Source organism: Mastigoproctus giganteus, chromosome 3, assembly GCF_048544385.1.
Source record: "Mastigoproctus giganteus isolate SK-2022 chromosome 3, ASM4854438v1, whole genome shotgun sequence".
Lineage (NCBI taxonomy): Eukaryota > Metazoa > Arthropoda > Arachnida > Uropygi > Thelyphonidae > Mastigoproctus > Mastigoproctus giganteus.
In genome coordinates this window covers 179750824-179775369 of record NC_143577.1, presented here as the reverse complement: position 1 = coordinate 179775369, position 24546 = coordinate 179750824, and the positions used below count along the sequence as shown (strand labels likewise).

At 37.2% G+C, this 24546-nt stretch overlaps 1 protein-coding gene across 1 annotated transcript in view; it reads left to right on the top strand.

The window, feature by feature from the left end:
* Window positions 1–24546, top strand: part of LOC150088443 (mitogen-activated protein kinase kinase kinase 11-like) — a 241747-nt gene that overhangs the window by 38992 nt on the left and 178209 nt on the right. The window contains exon 2 of the mRNA XM_090370160.1: window positions 5304–5484. Within this exon, the coding sequence (XP_090226286.1) occupies window positions 5304–5484 (181 nt within the window). The remainder of the gene's footprint in view (window positions 1–5303; window positions 5485–24546) is intronic.

Here is a 24546-nt window from a genome sequence, read left to right as displayed (position 1 = left end):
TTAAATTTGCTAAATATATTAATTTCTTTCCAATAGCATAGTTTTTGTGCAGATATTCTAATGGACTACTACAGTATGGTATTTATAGAGCAACAAATAGTGGCTCGCACAGGTAAATTACTTTTTGATGTAACATTAGTGAAAGTGGTTAATATCATTGTTGGCACTGCTTACACCATAAAGCATGACTACTTGCATTATCAGAATGTGTTTGCATCCTGTATGCTCAGACCCTTATGTGGACTGTGTGTGTGAGCGTGAGTGAACACATGCACATATCATACAGATAATTGTTGCAAGAGATGATTTCTTGAGTTAGTCACCACCAGTAGGGTTGCACTCTGTAGCAGAGTGCAGTAGCACACGCTCTTTGAGTAGACAAGGGTTCAAGCCCCTGACTGCTAAATACGGTCGATCTGCCAACCTGCATTGGACCAGCGTGGCAGATTATGGTCCATTTCCCCTCAGCATGAATTGTTGAGGAGGCTTCCATTGTGCAGTGGGTTGATAATGGCTGCAGTTTACCTTTTTTTTTTTTTTTTTCTTTTTTTTTTTACTAGAAAGGCTAGCAATAGGCATCACCAAAAAGTTACTTTTCTTTTTCCATGTTGCACCAAACTCTGGCAGTGAGCTAGACGATTTTGTAATAACTGAGAGCAGAGTGGAGGAGAAATTGTTGAAGGTAAACATAAGAAAGGCACCTTGGGTGGATGGGATCTATCAAGTTATATTAAAGGAGGCAGCAGAGGAAGTAAGCAAACCCTTAGCCATAATTATGAGTGGTTATTTGGACTCAGGTGAGATACCCATGGACTGGGGATGTGCAAATGTGACCCCAATTCACAAAGGAGGATCAAAGGGCAACACAAGTAATTACAGACCTGTTAGTTTAACTTCTGTTCCAGGGATATTAATGGAGGCACTGGTTAAAGAAGCACTGCAGGATCATCTAGACAAGACTTCAGTTATAGCTTGGACACAGCATGGGTTTGTTAAGGGGAAGTCTTGTCTGACCAATTTGATTGGATATTATGATGTGGTTGCAAAGGAACTGGATGTAAAGAATAATTTTGGTATCATATATTTGTATCTTAGAAAGGCTTTTGATACTGTTGCACATGGAAGACATGTTGCAGAAATTGGAGCAGTGTGGCATTGGAGGAAAATTGCTGCTATGGATAAAGGGATGGTTTAGTGGGAGAAGACAGAGAGTGGTAATCAATGGACACTGCTCTTCATACTAATATTATTAATGGAGTCTCCCAGGTTTCAGTGTTGGGTCCATTGTTGTTTTCTGTGTTTATTAATGATATTGATGATGGTATATCAGGCTTAATGTCCAAGTTTGCAGACAATACGATGGTCGGCTAATGACACTAATGACAGTACACTGCTGCAACAGGATCTAGAAAAGTTGACCAGATGGGCTGAGAGGTGGCAACTGAAGTTTAACATTGACAAATGTGAAGTACTGCATATGGGAAAAAGTAACCCTAGAGTAACGTATCAATTGTGTGGTACTACACTGACAGTGGTAGAGAATGAAAAGGACCTGGGGGTAATTGTGCAAGCAGATATGAAGTTTTTTGAGCAGTGCAGACAATGATATACAGGAATTTTTCTAGCAGGGATATAGGAGGTGATTATCCCCTTGTATAAGGCAATGGTCAAGCCACATCTTGAGTACTATCTACATGTCTGGAGGCCTCATTTTAAGATGGATATAGAACTGCTGGAACAAGTACAGAGAAGAGCAGCAAGATTAGTGAATGGAACAAAGGGTTGCTCTTACGAAGAAAGGCTTACATTATAAATCAATCGTTACATTATAAATTCAAATCGAGGAAAGACAGTTGTAAGATAGATGTGCAGAAGTTTGCCTTTAGCCAGCGGGTGGTTGATTGCAGGAATAAACTTCCATCTGTCGTTGTAGATATTGATAGCCTAAATAGATTCAAGGCAGAACTAGACAAACATTTGGAGTGAGTGGATGGGTGAAATGAGAAGGTTTTTTTTTTTTTTTTACTGATGCTGTATATAAGCTTGCTTTCTTGCATCATATGCCTTCATACACTGAGGTAAAAATGTAATATTTTTATAAAAGGAAATGTATTGTCATGCTCTTATTTTACTGAAGTCTGTCAGTTAACTTTTCATGCTCCTTCCTCTGAAAGTATTTCTGCATTATGATGGGACTATTGAGTGAGCGACGTGATAAAAACAGCACTCAAAACTGAATTTCATATATGAAATACACAAAGTTGTTTCTGCGACAGCTTGGTCAATTCAATATTTTATTTTAAAGTGAAATTGTCATGAGGAACCTGATTGGATGATTAAGATAAGTCCTGCCCTTCTTCTTCAAAAAGTTATGATGGCAAAGGCAAGTGGTAGTATTTTATTTAAAGGAAAAATTTACAGTCATCTGGTAAAATTATGTTGAGAAATGTAGTGGCCTATTTTTTAAAGGAATAAGAAAATGGAGGACCTGTACCAAATGTTGCATCCATTTATAAAAGTGCAGCACAGGCATTAGGAATATCTTGAACAAGTGTTGCAAAGTATGTAGTGACTGAGCAACAGCCCTTGATGCCAGTGAAAAGAAGACCCAAAAAACATGCAAGAGTTACTAGAATAGACAGTTTCAGTGAGGATTGTTTAAGATGTTTGATTTATAATGAATATGCTAATAATCATAATGATGATCATTAGACAGTTTACTTCAATTGGTTAAAGACAGAAATTGACTTCATTGGCACCTGAGTGTTGTTACATGCATTATAAAAATCTTAAATTAAATAGTGGGAGCACGGTAATTAAAGTTTTAACTGAAAGTGCAGATATAACAGTTGCTAGGAGAAGATATCTGTCACTCAGATGACATGTTGGCTAGATGAACCTGGGAGCTGTCATTTCAAAAGTGCATGATGGTGCATTTATTATTTTGCACGTTGGTAATAAAAATGGCTGAATTTCAGTGAAAGCTTGTTCAAAAAAAAAAGTGGTGATTACCATGATTCAGTGAATGCTGAGAATTTTCAGTGTTGTATTACAATGCAGTTATTGCACATTATTCCGTAAAGAATCCTAATTGTATTTGACACCCTGTCATTTGCAGCAAATAAACGATGCTCCAGAAACTGCTTGGGAAAAGTACAATTTTGATACAACTATAACTTAAGTTATGGTTGTATTGAAATAACATATATGTTAAGTCTCATGTGATAAAATAAACTTGCAATCAATCGTTACATTATAGGTAAACTTTTAGAAGATCAGGGCCATTCGTTTTAAGGTTAATGCCAACCATTATTACCTCATTCCTATTGAACTCTTATTAGGCTCAGGCAGAATCATATGAAAAAAAAAATGTTGGTAGAAATGGAGTTTACAATGAATTAAATATAAGTGCTGTTTGACAAGAAGCATTAAATCAGGTGACACCTGATAGATGGGCTCAATGTGTATGACATGAGAGATTTGGAAAATTTCTCACATGCCATATTATTTGACCCAATAATTATTGGGTGACAGATGATGTGATTGGAAATAGAATTTTGGAACTACTAATATTTTCTGAAGGTGGTAGAGAAGATGAAACTGACAGAAAAAATTTAATAGTAATCTTAACTGCATTCTGTAAAAATGAATGCATTTTAAATACTCCTTTTTTTTTTTTTTTTTTTCTCTGTGCAAGATTGGCACCTATGAATTTGTCCGAAAAATGACCCTTTCCATGGCCAACAAATTTTGGTAAAGAACTCAACTTTTCATACTTAATTTATAGTGCTTCGAAACTAGTTGTTTATTGCCAACATTTATAGTGTCTGCCCATCCTTGGGAATTTATTTAGCACTTTTTTTTTTTTTTGTATGATTTAAATCAAAATAATTAAAAACAATACCCTTGAAAAATTGTTTTTTAAAGTATATTTTTTAAAAGTGAAAATGTGCACATTTGGAATGTAATAAAAGCAAAAAATACTTTTATTACATGTATTATTACTACATAGGTTGTTCAGACATTTTTAAGTACAATATATTAAAATGTAATTTTATAAACTATTTATATTTTAAATATGGAAAACAGTAGTGCGAAAATTTTAAAATATTATTAAATTAACTATATGCACGAATATACTGCAAAATTTTTATGATAGCTATACCATTTCTGAATGGATTACACTTGGTAGATGGATACAGTACCATGCTGATGCAGTGATATGGTTGCAAAAGGGCAACTTCCAGAAAGTCTGAAGTTAGATGAGACAGACTCTATTATCCACAAATTCATTTCACTGTTCCTCTCACTGTATTATCTGAGAGAACAAAGTTTTTGCAACTAAAACATTTAAAAATGTACATGTGATCATTGGTGTTCAAGAATGAGTTAACAACTGGGTTATTTTGCTGTTGAAAATTGTTGCCAGCAGGATTATGGTGCAATTATATTTGCTTTTGCATTATTAAGTAAAGCTTGAAAAAATTTGTTTTAAAGTTATTTCATAAATGATTCTTTGCAATTAGTGACCTGTTATCCTGCCATGCTCCCTCCCGTTGCTACTCCTAAATATTCTGTGTTTTTACCCATTTTAAACTAAATATTTGGCAAAAAAAAATAAATAAATAAAATAAACAGTGAACAAAAATAATCAATTGCAAGTTATAGGTGATAGCCGATAATTCATGTGGAGTGGGGTCTTAAAGGCAGTTGCCTTGGAACTACTGTGATTGTGTATTCCTACTTATGATTACTTATGCATCTACCATTTGGACACATAGGGTGTCTAAGTGGCAGATGCATAATATCAAGAAAAATATAAGAGTCGACTTTATTACAAGTAGGCAAGCATGGTTAAGTCTGGAAAAAAAAAGAAACTGTATTTACCACAAGACATGCAAATACTACAATTAGTGTAAATTTGTAGGGCAGTATTACTACCTGTATACTAAGATACTAATATTCAAATAAAACCATAAAATAAGGGGAAAAAAGCAACATGTGCCCCCAGAAGTGCAAGCACGACTCCCCTACCTAAGGAGACCCTCCCCAACAACCACTGAAGCTTGAGTGCCACTTGCAGGGAATTCGCAATCACCACCTTTTCAAGGGACAAAATATGATAGAAAAAAAAAAGCAGGTGCAACTGGCACAGTGTGTGTGTGTGTGTGTGTGTGTGTGTGTGTGTACACTTAGGGTTAGATGAGCATGCCCAGGTTTCATATGATTATATTTTTATTTAAGACTGTTATTTGCATTTAGATATTGAAGACTTCATTAATTTAAATTTTTATCCCTTATAGTTTTGCTTAGTGAGCCAATAGAAAATGGTGAACTCCAGTACAAAACATTAAAGATAACAGACTTTGGTTTAGCAAGAGAGGTGTATAAAACAACTCGTATGTCAGCAGCTGGGACTTATGCATGGATGGCTCCAGAGGTGATAAAATCTTCAACATTTTCCAAATCTAGTGATGTATGGAGGTAAACATGCCATTTCTCATATACGTGTGTGTGTGTGTGTGTGTGTGTGTGTGTGTGTGTGTGTGTGTGTGTGTGTGTGTGTGTGTGCACGTGGGTGCATGTTTGTGTGTGCATGCACTCAGGCTATATGTATACTGTATATGTGATAGTAATTTGTTGCTGAACATAATTTAAATGGAAATTCCAAATATTTGAAGAATTTTTGGAATTTCCTTGCAGAATTTAAATGGAAATTCCAAATATTTGAATTATTCAAGAAATAAAATAGTTTTATTTACCACACATATAGATATGCACACAATATTAATACAGCAAACAAGGTGGCAGCGAAATGGCAACTACAGTTTAATCCTTCTAAATATAAGGAACAGAAATCCACGAGTTACTTACCCAGGGTCCTGAGCTGGATATCATCATTTTTCTCTTTCTTGGTGATTCCCTTCTACTTCTCTCTCTCTCTCTCTCTCTCTCTCTCTCTCTCTCTCTCTCTCTCTCTCTCTCTCTCTCTCTCTCTCTTTCTCTGGGGTTACTGCTACCCATAAAAAAAAAACATTCCCACATTACCCTGAGAGAGAGAGAGAGAGAGAGAGAGATGTGGGAATGTTTTTTTTTTTTTTATTTTGGCTGGTGCAGCATATGCCTCAGACTTCCTTGCACCATATGGCTAATAATAGTAATAATAATAATAAGCTTGAGGAAGGGAATTTAAAAGTGGTTCAGGATGAAAAAGACTTAGTGGGTTGTTGGCTATGATTCAGTCAGACATGAAATTTTTCATGCAGTGTAAACAAGTGGTTATGAAGGTACTTGGTATACTGTCTATGAAATATAGCTTCTTCATGACTTTGGAAAAGGATGGCATTGTTCCCTATATATAAGATGACGATGCAACTGCATTTGGAATAAGTGTTCAGGTTTAGAGGCAACACTTGAAGGTAACACACAGAGCTGCTAAAAAAGAATTAAAAGAAGGGTAACTGGATTGGTCAGGTGCTAATTGATGTCCATATGAAGAATGGTTTAGAAGGCATGAACTGTGAAGTAACTAGACATCTCAGGCGGACATCCTGATAGAGAGATATATTTACTTTCATATATAAATTAAAAATAGTAAAATTATTAAATATTTCCTAAGAATCAAATTCTAATAAATTTATTTTTTAATTTTCAGTAAATATTTTAATAAGATTTGTTTTTTCAAGTCTTTCAAAAACCAGAAGGCAGTTCTCTATTCACCTAAAAAAAAAAAAAACCCAGAAGGAGTGTGGCATATACCTCCACTACAGCCCTGGTTAAGGTTCTGAAGTAGAATGAACAAGGGGGATCTATTTAGCATTAGTACAGGCATATGAAGGAAGAAAGCAACCTTATACAGCATCAGCCAAAAAAAAAGAAAAAAACCCTTCCCATTTCATCCATCCATCCATTTGCTCTAAACATTTATTCAGTTCTTCCTTGAATTTATTTAAGCTATCATCTTCCTATAGATGGAGTTTGTTTCATCAATCAACAACCTGCTGACCAAAGGAAAATTTCTGCACGTCTATTGTGCAACTGTCTTTCCTCAATTTTAACTTATGCTCCTCAGGTTCATAATCTGAGCAAGAGAAAGAATCCCATCTGGTCTGAGCCTGCTCAAACCAGATCAACTTGCATGTGCCTAGTCTCCAGTGCTGCAATTTACAGAACTTAAGCCTTTCTTGGTTAGGGACCCCCCTTTGTTCCCCCACCAATCTTGTTGCCCTTCTCTAGCAACAAGATTTTTTTTTGGGGGGGGGGGGAACTAGTTCTACCAACTCTACATCCTTCCTAAAGTGAGGCCTCCAGACCTGTACACAGTACTCAAGGCGTGGCCTGACCATTGCCTTATACGGAGGGATAATTACCTCATTATCCCTATTAGCAAAATTCCTGTATATCATTGACAAGACCCCCATGAGCTGTACTGGCTACATATCTGCACTGCTCAGAAAACTTCATATCTGACTGCACAATTACCCCCAGGTGTTTTTCATTCTCTACCACACTGAGTGTAGTACCACACAATTTGTACATTTCTCTGGGGTTACTGCTACCCATATGCAGTACTTTGCATTTGTCAATGTTAAACTTCAGTTGCCACTTTTGGCCCGTCTGCCAAACTTTCCTAGATCCTGTTGCAGTGGCATACTGTCATTAACAACCCTTCCAACTTTTGTATCATCTACAAACTTGGACATTAAGCCTGATATGCCTTTGTCAGTATCATTGATAAATATACAAAACAACAATGGGCCCAACACCAAACTCTGGGGGACTTCACTAATAACATTAGTCCACGAAGAGCAGTGTCCATTGATTAACACACTCTGTCTTCTCCCAGTCAACTATCCTTTTATCCATTGTAGCAATTTGCCTTAATGTGATACTGCTCCAATTTATTCAGTAGACTTCCATGTGCATGAGTGTCAAAAGCTTTCCTGAAATCCTAGTATATGATATCAAAATTATTCTTTGCATCCAGTTCTTTTGTGACCACATCACAGTATTTAATAAAATTGGTCAACCAAGACTTCTCCTTAAAAATTCATGTGTATCTGAATTATTACTGTAGTCTTGTCTAGATGATCCTGCAATGCTTCTTTCACCTGTGACTCCATTATTTTCTTCACAACAGAAGTTAACTAACAGGTCTGTAATTACTTGTGTCACTCTCTGATCCTCCTTTGTGAATTGGGGATAAATTTTAACATTTCCAGTCTGTGGGGGGCTTCCCCTGACTCCAAGGATGCTCTCATATCATTATGGCTAATTGTTTACTTACTTCCTTTGCTGCTTCCTTTAACATAACTGGATAGATTCTATCCACTCCAGGTGCCTTTGTTTTGTTTAACTTCAATAATTTCTCTTTCACTTTACTCTCAGTTATTACAAAATCATTTAGTTCCTCTTAGAGTTTGATAAGCTTCTGTCCTTCACTTCCCTACAGAATTCTTCATTTGTGAATGAAGATGAATATGCAAAATACTCATTCAGTTTGTCAGCTCTCAGAGCAGGATCACCAACAGTCAAACATTGATATCAAGTGACCAATACGGATTCATCCCCTTCCCTCTAGAGGCACCTCCATAGCCAGGTGGGCAGGAGCAGCAGTTCGTAGCACACGCTTCTTGATTAGACTGGGGTTCGAGCCAGTGACCACCAAATACGGAGGGTGCAGAAAGGTCAGGGAATAACCACCGCATATCCCCGGAGCAATATGGCCTTAGTTGCTAATGTTCCTAAAAACCAAATAACAACAACAATCTTCCTTCTAGAGCAGCATTTCCCAAACTGGGGTCCGTAGACAAGTTCCAGGGGATCCACGAAATGGACCCTCTGGAACTGGTCAAATTATTGTTCTATGTATAGCAAATTGATGATAAATAAATTTATTATTATATATTTTTGTAAAAATAAGAATAAAATTGAGTTGTTTTCAACATAAAACTTGAATTTTGTTTTCAGAAAACCCAGTGTTCACACACACACACACACACACGCACACGCATATATATATTTATAGGGGTCCACAAACTTTTTTTTTTTTTTTTTTTTTGATTTTTGAAACAGTCCATAGATCTCAGTAGTTTGGGAATCACTGTTCTAGAGTTTATATTAGTAAAGGCATTTTTGATGTTCTTCTTTCCATCCTTTGCCAAAAGTTTCTTGTAATTTTCTTTTGGTTTTAAGATTAATTTCTTGAATGCTTCCCATTTAGAGTTTGCTGTTGGTAACAACATCAGTTGTTACCCACTGTATACAATTTGAAAACTGTCTGAGACCACTGTAGTCACCTTTATTTTACGAAAGCAAAAACCCTTACCTTTACTACTGATGGTAGTTAATCTTTAAGTAAATCCCACTTCAGTACACTGTGATCACTGCTACCTAGTGGTTCTTTTATCTGTAAATTCTTAATGCATGAATAATCACTTCTAATAATGAGATCAAGAGTATTACTTTCTCTGGTTGCCTCGCGAACATGCTGCCATAGAAAAAAATCATCCAATACATCCACAAAAGTCTTGCTAGTGTGCGAGTGACCAATCCACAAGTTCCAGTCAATATCTGGGAAGTCAAAATCCCCCATTATTACACAGTCTGATTTACTAGCCCATGCTATTTCTCTGTATAATGCATTTTCACTGGTAGATGAAAGAAGCAGGAGATACAATTAAATAAAAATAAATTGGGGAAAAGGCTGTTGATTTTCATGACATTTACTTTCAGGCAGTTTGTTGTTGATCATTGGATTAAATCAACTGCTGCAGTGGCTTAGGTAGAGATTTTGGTAAATTTAAAGTGGAATTGGATCGCCACTTTTTTGGGTAGAGAAAGTGAGTAAAAAGAGAATTCCAGTCCCCCCCCCCTTTTTTGATAGAAAATTCCACTCTTCCTTGCATCATTTAGCCATTATAATACTAACTCTTATTTTTCCTGTATTTTATTATCAGTATTTCTAAAATAAACACTTACACCGATGAGCCAAAACATTATGACCAGCGAGTTGTTATGCAAATCGAAGAAACTGCAGGTGAACTACGCACGTGTGCAGGCCGGGACACGGTATAGAAAACACCTGATACCGAGCTCTGTTAATCAGTGTTACTCTTGTTCTTCAGACTGGAAAGGCAGTGGACTTAAGCAAGTTTGACAAAGGCCAAATTGTAATGGCCACATGACTGGATCAGAGCATATCTGAAATGGCACAGCTGGTGGTTTGCACACGGTCAGCCTTGGTTGGTACCTACCTAAAGTGGTCCGAGGAGAGGAAATCCACGAACCGCCGGTGAGGTGTTGGACCATGGCTCATCGATGCTCGAGGTGAGCGAATGCTCTCCTGGATGGTACGTGGTAACAGAAGGGTGGCACAGCTCGCCAGTAATTGGAATGCTGGTGACAGGAGTAATGTGTCACAACACACGGTACATCGAACCCTGCCGAAAATGGGGGCTTCAAGTGCCCATGCTGACCACATTTCATCGGCGACAGCACCTACAATAGGCACGCGAGCATCGAAATTGAACCTTGAGTGATTGGAAGAAGGTAGTCCGGTCCGATGAATCTTGTTTCCTGTTGAACCATGTGGATGGCCGGGAAGTGATGGCGCTTGAATTTACTTGGGGAAGTAAAGTAATACTCTGGGTCCAGTCATCCATGTGCCGGGCACTCTGATGCCTATCACCTACCTAAACATCATTGCTGACCAGGTACACCCTTCCGTGGCAACTGTCTTCCTCTCTGGCGGTGCCATCTTTCAGCAGGGTAATGCGCTATGCGACACCGCCCGGATTGTTCGAGACTGGTTCGCGGAACATGAGGAAGACTTACAGGTATTGCCCTGGCCTCCAAATTCCTCAGACATCAATACCATCGAGCATCTGTGGTTTGTGTTGGAACAGCAACTCTGATCTGCGGTGTCTTAACCATCGACCTTACAGGAGTTAAAGGATCTGCTGGTTACGTGTTTGTACCAGATACCACAAGACACATTTAGAAATCTTTTAGGATCTGTGCCTCGCCGGGTACGATCTGTTTTGGCTGCATGTGGAGGACCAATATCATATTAGGTAGGTGGTCATAATGTTTTGGCTCATTGGTGTATTTCAGTTTACAGATAATTTGAAAAATCGACCCTTGTTGAACTCTTCAGTAGGCATGTTGGGAAATTTTTGTACTCTATTTTAAATTTTAATTTTTTTGTTATATTTTATTTAAGCAAGAAATAGTTTTTAATTGTGCACATTGTAATATTATTCTTTTTTTAAACTTTATAATGGAAAACAGCTACGAATAATATACTTCCTGAAATTTTCATGAAGAATATGTTCATATATTTACGTTTTTCATGTCACACCAGACATGCTTCAAATATATTTTATATTTGAACAGAACATATGACATAATTGTCCTATGTTCTGTTATCCATGTCTCATAGTAGACAAATCTGTTAAAATCTATTTGTCACCTATTAAAACTTGGTTTTATGGTAGGCAAAGTTTTAATAGGTGACAGCACGAATATAGTTTTGGAAATCATACAAGGAAGTTATTAGTTATCGTTGTCTGACTTTTAAGAGCCAAATTCAGATCCAGAACTTGTGGAAATTGAATCACAGGTTAAATGAAGAGATGTGAAGAGAGAAGAGATGTAAAAAAAAAAAAAGCAACGAGTCTTTTTAATAATACAGTCAATTCCAGTTAATTAGGACACGTCGGGACTAGTACATTTTGGCCCGATTAAGCGGCTGCCCCGATTATCCAAAGTTTCACGTAAAAAAAAGTTAAAAATACAATGGACCTCCGCTTTACCATTGATTCACTGCACAATCAAATCATGTTACGATGAAGTCACCATAGTAAAGTACTGTTCACTATACGATGTGTAGTAAGCGCCGGTCATTGTGATTACATTTGTGAATTGAATTTTAATTCTATTAAACAGCGATTCTCATTAGTGAAAATAGGAGTGTTATCCACAGGCTATAAAGGTAAAGATATATTAAGCACAAATTTATCTTTTATTTTATTACTTTACCAATTAAAAAATTAAATAAGTGAAAATCGGAAGAATATACGTGATAATTGGAATAATTAATACGTACTGTAATATGTACATACTAACTAGTTGCCATTTCTGTTCACTGACATTTGTGCGTGGGGTTAAAATTTTAAAAAGTAAAAAGATAAGCAGTCAATAACAAAGAACACAGCACACACAAATTGCAAGTAACACGATACGTGCAAGTGAGAACGGAGTAACAAGTTATGAAGCTTTAAAAAAAGGATTGAAGAGAAGATTCTGAAAATTATTTTTTTTTATATGATCGAAGATTCCATGGAAGTGTAAACACATTTCACCATAATAACCCACAGAATTCCAGCTGTTGGTATTATCACAAATTCAGTAAGATCAAGTTTACTATCTATTTATGATAGATATGATATCTATCATAAACAGATATCTATCATATATGATATATATGATATCTGTTTATGATAGATGGGGCTTAGAGGGGAACAGGTATCCTGTGTGTTATCAGACACTCAGCCTAAAACACTGATGGATCCAATATCTCTCTATTACAGAAGATTTAGGAGAAGTCCGGTTGGCCTGCCTCCCTAAAATCCACTCATGCACACCTTCTCGATGGTAAGCCCTGTTACGTCACTTAGGTGGCAACGAACGTGTAGTGGTTCTCTTCAAGACGCCTGGTCAGCGTGAAGAGGAAAAGACCAAACCCTCCAGCAATGAGAGCACAACAATACAAATGGCCCTCAGTCCCCAGCAGCTTTCACTCTCCCTCTTACGGCAGCGAGAGGATCAGAGTGGAAGCAGAGGGTGCTAAGAATCTCTGGGTACGACCAGGCTGCCATGCACGGAAATTGAACTTGGCCTGTTATAACGTACGATCACTCATCGGTGAAGACAGGATATTAGAGCTGGAAAAGGAATTAGAAAATGTGAATTGGAATATCATCGGTTTGGCTGAAACAAGAAGAAGAAATGAATCACTTATAAGTTTATCAAGTGGAAATCTGCTGTACACCAATGGAAACAGTGAAAGGAGTGAAGGTGGAGTTGGGTTTCTGGTCCATAAAGATTTTAAAAACAACATTTTGGAATTCAAAAGTACATCACCAAGGGTGTCAAGACTAATACTCAAGATTTCTAAGAGGTACAAGCTGAAGATTATAATGATTTATGCACCAACATCGAGCCATGATGATGATGAAGAGGTTGAAGAAATGTACACTGAAATTGAGTCTCCTAGATGAGCAGAAAACCCACTACACTCTTATTATGGGGGACTTCAATGCTAAGGTTGGAAAAAGGCAAAACAGCGCAGAAAGAGGAACTATAGGAAATTTTGGAATTGGTGAAAGAAATAAAAGAGGTGAAAGACTTGTGGAATTTGCAGAATCTCAAGGAATGTCAGTAATGAACACTTTTTTCAAGAAAAGGGTGAACAGAAAGTGGACATGGAAGAGTCCAAATGGATTAACAACTAATGAAATCGACTTCATCCTCACTAACAGAAGATATATTGTGAATGATGTTACCGTCCTGAATAAGGTAAATGTTGGAAGTGATCACAGAATGGTAAGATGTACACTTGATATAGATGTAGGAAAGGAAAGGAAAAAACTGACTCGAGTAAATAATACAAAGGTCTTTGAGATAACAGAGGAGGAGAAAAAGCAGTATGTACTGGAACTTAAGAACAAGTTTGAGCTTCTGCAGACTGCTCAGGACCAAGATATCGACGAGGAATATTACAACTTTCTGAAAGTGATAAAGCCCAAGAAACCTATAGGGAAACAGAAATCCAAAGAAGAAAAAATTAGTCAAGAAACACTTGTCATGATGAACCAAAGACGACAAATGAAGAGCAAGAAAAACACTGACAGGGAGAAAATTGAGTATACTGAGTTATGCAAAGCCATTAGAAAGAGACTCAGAGACGACATAAGAAGATTTAACACAAGAAAATTAGAACAAGCATTAAGGGAAAACAAAGGATTTAAATCAGCAGCCATGAGCAGTAATACAGAAAGACAAATGATACTGAAACTGAAGAATAGCGATGGTGTACTTATAAACAGCAGAGAAGGCATAATTCAAATAGCAGAAGACTACTATAGAGAATTATACAAGGAGCGAGGGAATGATACCAGCAGTGGGGAAGATGGATTGCAAAGTAGCAACACATACGACATACCCGATATTCTTCCTGATGAGGTAGAACATGCATTGAAGAAAATGAAGAATTGGAAAGCCCCGGGGGAAGATGAAGTTACTGTAGAGTTGTTAAAATTGGGAGGAAGAGACATAACACAAAAACTGGCAAGGCTCTTCACAAAGTGCATTGGAAAAGGTGTGATGCCTAAGCAGTGGAATAATGCAATCATAGTTTTGCTGCATAAGAAAGGAGATAAATCAGAAATTGGAAATTATAGACCAATTAGCTTGTTATCCCATATCTACAAGTTGTTCACAAGGGTCATTACTAACAGATTAGAAAGAATACTTGATGAGAATCAACCGAAAGAGCAAGCTGGCTTTAGGACAGGAGTCTCAACTATGGATCACCTTCACGTAATATCACAGCTAATGGAGAAAGCAAATGAATATAAAACACCATTATGCCTGGCATTTGTGGATTATGAAAAGGCATTTGACTCCATACAGCATAAGGCAATGTTTCGGGCACTGGAAAGACAAGGCATAGATACTCCATATATTATGATTTTGAAGAAAATATATGAGAGTGCTACATCCTTTATTAGACTAGACAAAGACAGTAGCAAATTTAAAATCGAGAAAGGAGTTCGACAGGGAGACACAATATCTCCGAAGCTGTTTACTGCTGCCCTTGAGGAAGCTTTCAGAAGATTAGACTGGTCGCAGAAAGGAGTCAATGTGAACGGAGAGTACCTAAACCATTTACGATTTGCAGATGACATTGTAGTCATAAGCCATGATCCCAAAGAATTAGAGGAAAATCTTAATCAGTTATGCACAGTTAGTAAGGATTTTGGACTAAAGATGAATATGGCTAAAACAAAAGTAATGATGAACAAGTACGCCACGGAAAGGGAAATAATGATTGAAGGAGCAGTAATTGAAAACGTGGAGTCATATACTTATCTGGGACAAGTTATTAGCTGTAATAATGATAAATGGCTGGAAGTCAAGAGAAGAATAAATTTTGGATGGATAGCATCCAGGAAATATAGTCACATACTGAAGAGCAATATCCCAGTTTGTCTGAAACGTAAAATAATGAATCAATGTATACTCCCCACCATGACTTATGGAAGTGAAACTTGGGCACTCACCAAAAGAATGGAAGAGAAGCTGAGAACTACACAGCGAAGAATGGAACGAATCATATTGGGAATCAGACTGTTAGATAAGAAGAGAAACACATGGATTAGGCAGCAAACTCAAGTAAAGGACATTCTTATCAAAACTAAAGAACTAAAATGGTCTTGGGCAGGACACATAGCTCGAAGACATGATGACAGATGGACTAAGAAAATAACAGAATGGTACCCAAGAGGAGCTAGAAGAAAACCTGGAAGACAAAGGCGGAGATGGATAGATGAAATTCATGAGTTTTCGAGTAGTAAATGGATGGCCAGTGCTCAAAACAGAAGGAACTGGAAAGTTGCTGGAGAGGCCTTCATCCTGCAGTGGATTGAAAATGGCTGATGATGATGATTATGATAGATTGCACTAACAGAAAAGCCCAATAAACAGGTGACTGCTGATAGTTTTTGTTTTATGGTTGTTACCTCCAGAAATCCGACCGTACTATGTGGTTCAGTCGGAGACAATCGTAGAGTAATCTCCAGTGCTGCCATATCCTGCCTCGATTAAACGGCATGTTGTCCCAATTAAGCAAAGTAAACCCTGGCTATTTTCTCGATTGGGTTCTGTTTTTTAAGATTTGCCCCAAATAAACGGCTGCTCTGATTAACCGGTGGCCGAAATAACTGGAATCCACTGTATTTTTTTTAATTTCAAAGGGCATATCTCTTCATGGACTGATTCTTCAAATAGGCCTTTGGGTTGGGAATATTCATATTCATAATAATTGCACAATCATACACAAACCGTTATTAAAAAATATAAATAGTGTTATGTTATATTAAAATAATGATGTAGATAAATGAAATAAATAGAATGATAAAATTCCACTGGATAAAACTGATAAAAAGGTAACTGTCTGTACAATAAAATATGAAATTTTAAACTGCAAAGAAATATTTACAATAAAACAATGTAGATAAAACACAGGATGATAAAAGTGCTAAAACACCGTAGCTTTCAGAGGCATCCGCCTCCTTTTTCAACGGTGAGGTTTATCGGTACATCCTTAAATATCAGCAGGCTCACAGTTCTCAGCATGTGGTACTGCAGGAGCATGGGCAGCATTCTCCTCATGTGCACTGGAACCAGAAATGGCCCGGGAGTGTGCCAGGCAGAACCGCTCATCCCATTCAAGAACCACCGCCTCGAAGAGGGGATGAATGCGGATTCCCGTCTCTGTTAATGGTATTGCTCTCAGAGGAACAAATCCGCATAGATTTTGAGACCGCAAATGGCTTGAGAGCTTGCGGATTTGTTCCTCTGAGAGCAATACCATTAACAGAGACAGGGGAATCTGCATTTATCCCCCTCTTCGAGGCGGTGGTTCTTGGACAGGATGAGCGGTTCTGCCTGGCACGCTCCCGAGCCATTTCCGGTTCCAGTGCACATGAGGAGAATGCTGCTCATGCTCCTGTAGAACCACGTGCTGAGAACTGTGAGCCTGCTGATATTTAAGGATGTGCAATACGATAAACCTCACTGTTGAAAAAGGAGGCAGATGCCTCTGAAAGCAGTGGTGTTTTAGCACTTTTATCATCCTGTGTTTTATCTACATTGTTTTATTGTAAATAATTCTTTGCAGTTTAAAATTTCATATTTTATTGTACAGACAGACCTTTTTATCTGGTGGAAATTTATCATTCTATTTATTTCATTTATCTACATCACTATTTTAATATAACATAACACTATTTATATTTTTTAATAACGGTTGGTGTATGATTGTGCAATTATTATGAATATTCATGGACTGATGTTACTAGCAGAGTTAGAGTTCACTGCTGGTCCCATTGTTGTTTTCTTTATTTATTATTGATATTGATGAATATCAGGCTTAATGTCCAAGTTTGCAGATGATATAAAGGTTGGAATGGTGTTTAATGACAATGATGAAGGGTTGCTTTGCAACAAGATATAGATGGCCGAGAAATTGAATCAATTGCAGTTTAACATTGAAAAATGCAAGGTACAGCATGTGAGTGGCAGTAATCCCGGAGTGATGTGCCAAACTGTGTGGTGCTGCACTCGGGCTGGTGCAAGGTGAAGGGGTCCTGGGGGGGGGGTAGTTGTGTGGTCGGGTATGGGGTTCTTTGAGCAGTTCAGGCAGGCTGCTGGGATGGCTCATGGGATTTTGTCAAGGGTGTGGTTGTTCCATTGTGTGGGGAAATGGTTCAGGTTGCATCTTGAGTGTTGTGAATGGGTCTGGAGGCCTCATTTTGGAGGGGGGGGATGTAGAGCTGCTGGAATGGGTGCAGGGACTTGCAGTGGGGCTGGTTATAGTGGAGCAGTGGCTTGCTCTTACTAAGAAGGGCTTCGTTGAGGTGTTTAAGGCATTGAATGTTGATGGGATTCTTCCTCCTCCTCTTGTTCGGATTTTGCAGATGAGGAGATATGGATTCGGATTGAGGGGGTTATGGTTGTGGAGTGGATGTATGGAGGTTTGCCTTTCGGTAAATGGGTGGTTGATTGCTGGAATAGCTTTTGTCTGTTGATGTGGAGTGAGTGGATGGTTTGAATGGATTAGAGGGGAAAACTGGTCAAACGATGGATGGGTGAAATGGATTTTTTTTTTTTGCTGATTCTGTATGGGCTTGCTTTCTTTCATCATTTGTCAGGGTCCTGAGCTGGATACCATCATTCTTCTCTTCTCAGGCTTCCTTGTACCATATGGCTAATAATAATAAAAAAAACATGTAAAGCTGAAATGCAAATAACTGTCATCATACTTTTGTTTTGGTCTTTTATTAGTTGGTTTCTGATTTTTCACTTCAGATTTCTGGGAAACAAAAGGCTGTGATTGTTCATCCCACTTTGAAGTGTGACAATATTGTGTTCGTTTTCGTCGACCACAGTTGCTCTACTAGAAGTACTTTGCTTCTTGTTTTAACGTTCCTTTTTTCAATCACCAATCCATGATCACATATTTTAATAATAATATTTCGAAATACAGTAATACCCTGAAGTTACGCGCTAGGTGGGTCTGACGAAAATCGCTTAAGTCGAATTCGCGTAAGTCGGGGTACAACTTTGCATATAAATACATATAAATTTTGTTTAATTGGGACCAAGGACTTACAAAAACACTAGTTTAAAAGAAAAATATTTAATAAAATTGCAGTTATTTATACATATTAATACAAATTATGTATTAAAAAAAATAAATGAGTTACGTAAAAAAAGTTATTTCGATGTCGACGATTTCATGAAATCTAACAAATTCGTCTGACGACACAGCGCCTTCTTTTTTTAAAGCAGAATTTCTTCGTAGCAAGCTAATAATTTTTTATTCCTTGCTTTGTAGCTATAACACGTTCTTCGTTGGAGTCTATGTTTTCTAAAATTTTTAAGCCCTGTTCAATTGAGCTGAGACCTTCTGTCAATCTTGCAATTGTCATGTGCTTTTCTGGTGGAACTGGGTCTGAAGTGTCGGATAATTCAGTGATGTTTTGCTCACGCATCTCTGTGAGCTCATTCATTGTTTAAAAGAAAAATATTTAATAAAATTTCAGTTATTTATACAGTTGGTTATACAATTGCAGTTGGATTCACATAGTGAATCCAACTGCAATTGTATAACCAACATGATCAGTTTCTGGTGTTGTTTTCGTCTCGTTTTTGAAAAAAAATGGACAAAGTTTCTTCCAGACACCATTCAATGTTTTTTTGTGAATTTCATCCCAAGATTCTTCAATGATTCTTACGGCATCTAAAACATGAATTGTTTCCAAAAGTCTTTAACAGATATCTCACTATTTTGTCTCATAGCTTCATTCAGACGTGCAAACGAATGCCTCGTGTAGTAGGCCTTGAATGTTTTGATGACTCCCTGGTCCATCGGTTGAAGCAAGCTGGTTGTGTTTGGAGGCAAAAACACAACTTTCACACGTCGGTCGAAATTAATTAGGGTGGCAGGAGGGTGACTGGGTGCATTGTTAATAAGAAGGATCAATTTAAATGGAATCTGTTTAGACTTACAATAACGTTCGACTTCGGGTATGAAGTGGTGACCAAACCAGTCCTCAAAAACGGAAGCTGTTACCCAAGCTTTATGATTTGACTTCCAAATCACTGGTAAACTAATTTTAGATATATTTTTTAAAACTCTTGGGTTTTTGGAGCGATAAATTAAGAGAGGTTTTAACTTGCAGTCACCAGCTGCATTCCCGCCGACCATCATTATGAATCGGTCTTTGGAAACCTTAAAGCCTGGAAAGTTTTTTTATTTGTGAAAACAATGTAATTTCCAACAAAAGTTGAGCACGAATTCGAACGCACACATATAAATATGACAGTTGGAATGCAAATTCTTGTATATGTGTGCAGCTCATAAGGCAGCAAAGTTGAATTTTGTTCATCTTTCGCTCTCACTCTCTGCCGTTGCACCGTATATTGATAGCATATGAAAAACGACCTTGAAGATAGTAGGCGGCAGTGTTGCCAAATGAAAAAATTAAGAAACATGTAACTCCGAGTTCGCGTAAGTCGGGGTATTACTGTACTAATAATTATCAAAAAAGATTTATACAAGGAAGTGAGTTCAGTTACGATATTGGTTCACTTCTTCCTCTCCTTCCACTTGTGTACTCCATGCTAAATGGCATACTAGATCACCACAGTGCTACTTTTTCGTATTTGCCATTACCTCTATGCATACTTCTCTATGCCAAGCCCACCAAAATAAAGTGTTCTGCAGTCTGATTGATTATTAGTCTATGCCAGTATATTAATAACTGAAAAAAATTGTGTTAAATATTATAATGATACAAAAATTATTAATTACGATTTTTCGTAATTAAAAATAAAAAATAAAATAAATAAATTTTGCATATTTATAGATTACACCACTTATCTACAAATATGCAAAATTTATTTTTTTAATTATTAATTACGATTTTTCGCAGAATGCTTGTTCACATCTCACAGAACACAGTTTGAGAAACGCTGAGTTAGTGTATGTTTATTGGTTATTTACTCTAAGAAAGCCGATAGCTTTGCCAATCGCAGGTAAAATTAGGATTTTTCAAGTTGTAGATATGATGTGCATTTTAAGACTAACATCGGAAAACAGTTTGGCATTCCCAAATTTAGATGCTAATGCGCCATAAAACAAATAAACATTCCCAAGAGCACTCTGTTCACTATTCTGAAAGATCAGAAAAGATTGAAAGTTTAGAGAAATTTGCTGCACCTGGTAGGATTTGATTACAAAAAGGCAAAGTATCCAGATCTTGAAAGGGTACTTTTGGAATGGCTAATGATGATTCATGCAGAAAATGTTCCTGTAGATAGTTATCTTTTAAAAGGTAAGGCTGATCATTTGTGCATCAGATGGATATTGAAGAATTTAAAAGTTGTTCGGATGGCTGGTTCTAGAAAATTAAGACTCGTCACGGCCTGTCTTTCAAAAAAAAAAAGTGTGCCGAAAATGCAGCCATATATTAACGCTACAAACAAATGGAAGGAAAATATTTTAAGAAAAACTATAGTCTATTAAACAAAATTGTGCTATGTTTTAAAAGTAAAAATCAATGCGAAATTGACATCCTGCAGGCAATGTATTGTGTTTCAGCACGGGATGAATTTGATGAAAAAGTGATCGCCAAAGATGCTATCGAATTTTTTCAAGTGCATCCTAACTGCGAAAGTGAAATAACTGCTATTGTGCACCTTCATAATTCTCTTTTAAAACATGTTCTACCATTGGAATAGTGTTTTGGCAGACTATTTTTTTTTTAAATTTTGAAACAATTCTCTTGATAGCTATGTAACCTATGTAGTGAAATTTACAATTTAATTGTAACTTTACTGCACTCTACAATCATAATTTTCTTGTTTAATACTGTAGTACATATTATAAATAAGATTACTATATTGTATTAGTAGAATTACATTAAATTTTCAAGCTTTTACTTGTTTTGTTGCTGATTTTATGAACGATCGCTATAACGTCCTTCTGATATAACAATCTTTGTGCTCTTTCCCCTAAGGGGTCATTATATAGAGCTTCGATTATATTAATATGTTATTTACTTTATTTTATTTATTTTTACTTCTGTTTTTTTCTGTTATGGACTAAGTGGTCTTTCCTCTTACACATTTAATACATTTACTTTGTTTTGCATGGTTCCAAAAACACTGGTAGGAGTTCTGATGTTTTGCAGACTTTGACACTATTTTGTAGGTATGCTTTGCAACAAATGTTCCAAAGTTACTTCATTTTTTGGACTATTATTAATTGAAAAAACAGTATTTAGTATTTTTATGATTTTTCTCATAGTTTTTATTTTTATTGCTGTATTTTGAAAATTTTAATGAACTTATATGATTGTCAATTTCTTGACAATTGTAGTGTTGAATATACAGGGTGTTTCAATTAACAGGTGCTGGGGTCTGTCTCACTTATTTTTAGGTTTAGGCTATTTGGGGTTTGAACCTTTTTTTTGGTGTATATGAGCTGAAATTTTTGGCTCTGACGTTAAAATTGGACTAGTGTGTTACCATTTAGATTTATGCTTTTTTTCTCCATGGATAAATTGTGCCATATCATCAGTTTAGCATAAAATGTCAGTGGTGTACTTTTAAATAAACATACGCCGATTTTATTTAGGGGATAAAAAAAGAAAAAAAAAGAAAAGAAAAAAAAGAGCATAACAGTTGAATAGAATGTTTGCACTTCAGCTTATACAGGGTGTCTCAAAAATATTGGTACAAACATTTAGGAGAGGTAGGTAACATCTAAAGGAATGTGGATCGCATAGGAACCCATAACCGGAAACATCACGGGAAAGTAGTAGAAGAGGCACAAAAGCAGAAATGACACGACAGTAATTAGTGGCAAACATTTATTTGACATAATATTAACAATGGAGTACGAGATGGATGCATTTCATGATGTTACAACAGATGCTCGAAGGTTCCACCATGAGACGCGATGCATGCGTGACACCGACGCAGCATGGATTGGCGGATACGGTCGAACACACCTGGAGTTTCTTTGAGAGTAGCAGCAGCGCAGATGAGTCTCGCCATGAGATCCATTTACCCGTCTTCACAGGTGATTCATACACGATAGGTTTGAGGGCTCCGCACAGAAAGAAATCAAGGTTCAATAAAATCAGGTGAGCGTGGGGGCCAGGCAACGGGTCTACCCCAGCCAATCCATCGACGCCCAAAATGCCTGTTCAAATGGTCACGAACACACCTTCCATAATGGGCAGGCACACCGTCATGTTGTCTGTCTGGGAAGCATCTCACATTTGCTGGAACATCGTCAAGTAACCCTGGTAGAACTTGTTCAGGAAAGATCCGATATTTAGCGGAGTTCATGCGGGATGGTAACAGGTATGGGCCGACTAAGCAGTCACCGACCATACCTGCCCACACATTTATTGCGAAGCGATGTTGTGCCGCATGGGGTTTGTCGTGAGCCCACACATGAGCATTGTGCTGATTGAATAAGCCTTCCCGAGTGAAATAAGCCTCATCCATGAACAGAACATAGGCTGGAAAATTCAAGTCTTGAACACTTTCTTGGAGAAACCACTGTGCAAAAGCCACATGTGCAGGATGATCTTGGGGGAGCAGTAACTGAACCCTTTGGAGATGAAAGGGGTGTAAGGAATCGTTGATGCCAGACACGCTGTACACTGCAATGAGACACTCCTAAAGCAGAGGCAACGGCATGTGTGCTGGTAGTAGGATTATTCTGGACGGCATTCAACACACTTTCTTCCATGGCGGGAGTTCGTGTCGAAAGTGGTCTGCCCGCACTACTCCTGTTACCTCTAAATGACCCACAATCACACAAATTTTGATGCACACATGTGCAAACAAATGGTGGTCCGTTACATGTCTGTCTGTCTGGGAAGCATTCTCCATAAATTCGTTGAGCAGCTCGTCCATTACCCTCTGCTAATCCATACATTAGGTGCATGTCTGCCAGCTCACAGTTCGTATATCGATGCATGCTCTTTGTGCGGTGACTACTGCTCGAATGAGTAAACCAGAAATTTTCCCTCTTGCGAACTGATGAACAGCGCCGTGTACCAACTTACGGTGACGTTTCCGGTTATGGTTTCCTATGCGATTCACATTCCTTTAGATGTTACCTACCTCCCCTAAACGTTTGTACCAATATTTTTGAGACACCCTATATATTTATTTGTGCTGGCCATATGATGGAAATTGTGCTGCATTCCCTTATGTTACAGCTGTTATATTATAGTTATTTTTCTTTTTAGATAAAATCAGCTTTCATTTCTTTTAGAAGTACAGTGATGAAGTTTTTATACTAAAGCTAGGATGGGGAACAACTTTTATGTTGGGAAAATTTAAATTTTGATTAGTCAAAATTTAAGGTTTAGAAATTGTAAAATATAAATGGTAATACTTTGCCCTATTTTAGCATAAAATTCAAAAATTTCAGCCCAAATTTGACAAAAAGGCAGCAAATAGCCTCAACTTAGGGTTAAGGCAGATACTTACTGATGCCTTTGAATTGAAATACAATACAATACCTTGTATAATTATAGTGCTGAACCTTAAGCAGCACTTTCAAATATCCATTTTTTTTAGCTGGTAATTACAAGTTTACTGCAAGTACTATATAATTATTTCTTAGCAAATTTATTGCTGGACATGATGAATTTTATAAAAGGGGTTGAGGTCTGTCAATCTTCTGAATGGACCATTATAATAAAATACAGACTAATTTAGTTTAATGCTGAATGTTGGTATAATGGTAAATGCTAATATTATTTCAGAAAGAACCAGTAATTGACATGATCCACCATCCAAAAATACACACTCACCCCCTCTCTCTCTCTCTCTCTCTCTCTCTCTCTCTCTCTCTCTCTCTCTCTCTCTCTCTCTCTCTCTCTCTCTCTCTCTGTCTCTCTCTCTCTATCTCTATCTCTCAAATTTTTACTACCTATTGGCATGTTCCCTGTCTAAATAGACATGGTTTAATATGAAAGCATAGCTGTGGAAACCTGCTAAATTTTGAAAGCATGTTTCTTTAATAGTGTTTGTTCACCAAAACCAAATCTGTAATTGTATCCTTACACCCTTACTGACACCACTGCAGGTTGTATTCTTTGTGATTTTTAATTTATCATAGTATATTGCAACGTTCTGTGATATGCTTTGAGGGGCCCTCATGAA